Source organism: Marmota monax, unplaced genomic scaffold, assembly GCF_021218885.2.
Source record: "Marmota monax isolate L192 unplaced genomic scaffold, Marmota_monax_Labrador192_F-V1.1 WCK01_AAM20220418_F8-fsc00166, whole genome shotgun sequence".
NCBI classification, from domain to species: Eukaryota; Metazoa; Chordata; class Mammalia; order Rodentia; family Sciuridae; genus Marmota; species Marmota monax.
This window is the reverse complement of record NW_026693344.1, coordinates 2,167,233-2,171,589: the sequence shown is the minus strand read 5'-3', so window position 1 is coordinate 2,171,589 and position 4,357 is coordinate 2,167,233. Positions and strand designations below refer to the sequence as shown.

The 4,357-nt window shown below is 50.7% G+C and overlaps 1 protein-coding gene across 1 annotated transcript; it reads right to left on the bottom strand.

The window, feature by feature from the left end:
* Positions 1-1,606: 1,606 nt before the first annotated feature.
* On the bottom strand, positions 1,607-4,033 carry LOC124101088 (RNA exonuclease 5-like). The gene has a single exon (XM_046456806.2). It carries the CDS (start codon positions 3,905-3,907, stop codon positions 1,607-1,609), a length of 2,301 nt encoding a protein of 766 aa, XP_046312762.1. The 5' UTR covers positions 3,908-4,033.
* Positions 4,034-4,357: the final 324 nt, after the last annotated feature.

The window sequence follows — 4,357 nt, the reverse complement described above, 5'->3', positions numbered from 1 at the left end:
GCATAGGCCGCTCCCCTTCCCGACTTTTTCTACCGCGTGTTCCAGGACAGGAGCACTTGGTGTGGGACCCAGAGGACCAGGCCAGGCATCAAAAGGGTCCAGGAGGCCATTGTCAGAGTGAGGCTTTAAGCCTTTCTCCTCCTGGGCAGTGAGAGGACTGACTCGCTGTGACCCAAGTCGCTCCTCAACAATGGCTTCCCAATACTGCTCCTCATACTTAGTGTGAGATTGCCCCATCTTTTCGGGGAGACCCCTACCTCGAAACTCTCTTGGCTTGGCTTGGCGATACTCTCACTTTTGGTGAACCGACTTCTTAATGCCCCACGTTGGGTGCCAGATGTGTGTGAGGGGGGGTTAGCCCCCCCACCACCACACCCGCTTCCCTCCTGACCTGCAGGAGAGATTGGGAGAGCACGCCCCGACCATGAGGAACCCAGAAAGGAAGGACTGACTGACGCCCCCCCCCCCAGCACCCAGCCCTCCCCCACGGGAGGACAATCAGACAAGCCAGGGAGACCAGTCAAAGCAGGATCTCAGTTTATTGAGAAAACACACACAGCTAATACAGGGCACAGGAGCCAATCAGGATAATGGTCAGCAGGGTGGGGAGAGTTCACGTGTTCACCCATCTCAAGGGCCCTAATGGGAGACCCGAGCTGTCCAGAGGGCGGAAGGGTTCTGAGCCTGTCCTAGAGGTCATCTGGTTTTTCCTCACAACCCAGGCAATGCCCTCTGGCCGGTCCCCAGGCGCTTTCTTAGCCACAGGTGGCCCCAGGACCCTGAAGCGGGCAGCAAGTTCGGTTTCCTCCTTTCTGATGCAACATGCCCCACATGTTACGTAGTGCCCTAAGTCTGTGTTTCCTTTTTCTTGCCATCATTGTCAGAAATTCAGGGAGGTCGATTTTACCATTACCACCAGCAGCTACTCCCTTAATCGCGTCCTGAAACTTCCTGTGGGATTCCACCCAAGAGACCATCTCATTACACTTCCCGATTCCTTTGTTAGTATAGTATAGTTCCATCCCCTTTCCTGTCAAATAGTGGGAAAGCTTCTTTGAATTCTGCAATCTGCCCTTCGGTCAGTTGGTCAGCCACGCTGCAAGCCTTACCAGTTTCTGAGACTCAACCACATAACCACTGGGCTCATTCGCTCCACTCAGATCCCATCACATTTCTAAAGTGTCACATAGCATGAATGGAATTTTAAACGTCTGAAGATATCAAACACGTTTCCATTTATTTTGGTTTAATAATAAGTTGTGTTTATTTTGTTTCCATTTTACTTTATTTTTAATCATATATATATATATATATATATATATTTTATTCAATTGGCACATAGTAATTGTACAGACTCATGGGGCACAGTGTGGCGTCTTTTTTTGTTTTAGTTTCCCGCTCCCCCACCCCCCCTGTCTTAAGATGAGGAAGGCTTGAATTTTAGGCATTCATTGAATGCTTGTGCATGCCATGTCAATGGATTAGACCCGTTAGCCGGCACACCAACTTCCCACACAAAGCCGTCCACTGAACCAAGAGGCCCAGCAGTCTCTGGAGAAGCTGCAGCCTGACCGTCTTCTCCACCATCGCCCAGGAAGGATGAGACTCACAAACCCATGCTTGGGCCGGTGCTTTCCTCTTCTTCATCTTTTATTCCCATGAGTCCCAGGCCAGAGAGAGATCCATGAGGGCTAGCGGTTCCTGGCAGGAGGATGACGCAAAGGGTACCCGGGCTCAGGCTTCGGTAGAGCCTTCCAATCTTGCGGCTCCAACGCCGGGCTGCACTCTTTGCGTTTTCCGCCTTTAAGTTCTGCAGGGTCTCCCGCTCTGAGGGAGGAGGTCTAACTGTCAGACCTGCGGGCCTTCTTGATTCAGGTGGTGAGCTCCTAAGCCACGCGTGCAGGTGCCTGGGCGTTAGGGCCTGCCTGCCTTTCAGCTTCCAGTCCTTGCCTGTGAGGACATAGAGGGCCCTCTGGGCATTGCCAAAAGTTTTGAATTGCAGGAAGCAGTATTTTTCCTGTCTTCCGCTTTTAGCATCTGGAGGCACGATCACAGCTTCCAGGCCACCAAAGAGTTTCGGTAGTTCCTGAGTATGTCCTAAGAAATCTTTACTAACTCCAGACAGATAAATAGTGGCTCGGTTCTCAGAATCTCGTTCCAGCTCCTTAACAAGTGTGTCACAATCCAGAGTGAGTTCTGTCACAGGTCTCTGTACCTTTATGTACACACCTTCCACCAGAACGCCATTCAAGGACTCGATGGCCAGCTGGGCAGCTTCCAGGACTTCATACTCTATAGAGAGATGAGGCTGATGCGTTTCCAGAACAGCAGTCATTGTACGAACTGGGCCAAAGCTCCTAAACAGCCTCTTCAGAGCACTTAGTTTACAATCTTTGCTCAAGGGCCCAGCATAGATAGTTGACATCTCTGTCCACTTGATCCGCATCCTTTTGTTCACTTCCTCAGTGAGGAGAGGTGAAAAGGGCTCAAAAGAGAACCGAATAATGCTGAAGGGGTACAGGCGGACTTGCCTTCGGGCCTGCTCAAAGACCTCTCTGTTGGAAAGGCACTTAATAGTTTCACAATCTTCAGGAGAAGGCAGTTCAATATCATCTGTCTCTCGGGTTACAAAAAGGAGCTTCTGATGCGCCGAATCGAAACAAGTTAAAGCACCTCTGTAGGGGTACTGGAACTTTTCTCTGACATTTCTTGGGTCTTGGGCTCTCCATAGCGCCTCCAGATTGAGTTCTGCAATCTTCCTTGGGCCATACTTGAGGAAATATTGAGCCAGTTCAAGGGTCGCGGTAGCGTCCTCTGTGGGATCATGACCGTCCCTTTCCGAACGTTGAATGTCCCTGCCCAAAATAGCTTTGGCTAAGAACTTTAGCTTGAATCTTCTGCCCCGCTCCCTGGCATAAAGCAATGAGGTGTCGATAACATACGGATGGATCATGTTCAGTGCTCGGAGATCAACGTCTAAGGAATGACCTACCAACACCGCATCAGGAGGAAGCAGTGCTTTTAACCGCCTCTGAACGTCTTTCAGTTTCGTCGTCACCGGCTTAAGCATCTCCTCCGTGATCCCTGAATAGCAGGTGGCGTAGTCTACAATCTCCTCATCGGGTTTCACCAACTCATCCATGAGACAGGAGCCCCCTTCGGCAACCAGTGAGATGCGTGTTAGTTCTCTCCCCTTGGACGTGATGCACATTTCTCCGTCCAGCCCAAAGAGAGGGCTGTTCTCTGTGACAGACGCATTACAGCCGGTAGTTACAAAGTCCTCACAGTCGGGAGAACCTTGTAACGGAAAGTCAAATGTTCTCATCTCCTCCTCTGTCAGAAGGCATCGCAGCACGCCCACCTTCTGAGAGCCATACTTCTGAATGACGGGGTCATTCTGCAGGTCGACCTCGGGTTTTGTACTGGCGGACGGTAAAGATCCTCCCATGGTCTTAGGCAGATATCCAGCCCTTTGATTTGGTAGCCCGATAACATCAGCTAGAAAAGTAGATGATGGAGGAGGCAAGCGGAATTTGTGTCTGAAGGCTTTTCGGAGAAATCCAAACTCCAAATAGAACCTGTAGAAGTGGAGTTGACTCATCCCTTGAAGGATGACAACCACTGTTCTGCTCAGGTGCTTTCCGTACAGAAGCTGGCACCACCTGGGTCTCTCAATAACCGGTTGAGCCAGAACTGCATACTTGAGCAGCTCACATAGCTGCTCGTGGGTTATTTCACAGTTTTCAGCCATTACGATGCCAGACAACCGGGCTCTCTTGGGCTCGGGCTGCCTGTCCACGAGATCCGAACCGGGGGGTATCCTTACCTCGGGCGTCCCCATCAGCCAGTCGGGGACCCGTCTCCTCTGGCTGTTGAGCCTCCCGGTCTTCTCCTTCTCTGGCTCCATGATCCTGTACTAGAGTCCTCGTTGTGGAACGCTGTCCTTGGTGTAGAAAGCGGTCCCTGGCGTAGAAAGCTGTCCTTGCCTTGATGCCAATCCAGCAAGAGAAAACGGTCTCGAGAAGGAAAAAGGGTGGTTTCTTGCTTGGCTAGCAAAGGAGAAACAATGATTCTCACTTCAGCAGGAGTAGGGGGTTTTTATACAGGGGGTTTTCATAAGCGATTCAGAGAAAGTGAGATTAGGGAGGAGAGAGCAGGTAGGAAAAGATTAGGGAAAAGAAGAGCCCAGAGGAGGAGACCAGGGAGGGGAAAAAGAACAGGGAGGAGAAGTTTAGGGAAAAGAAAATCAGAAGATCAGGGAGGAGAAGGGTAGGGGAAAGAAAATCAGGAGGAGAAGGTTAGGGCAAAGAAGATCAGGGAGGAGAAGGTTGGGGAAAAGAGAAACAAACATGTAAGT

Bases quoted from the DNA above. Each gene is read 5' to 3' on its own strand.
- LOC124101088 (XM_046456806.2), bottom strand. From the start codon at position 3,907: ATGGAGCCAGAGAAGGAGAAGACCGGGAGGCTCAACAGCCAGAGGAGA.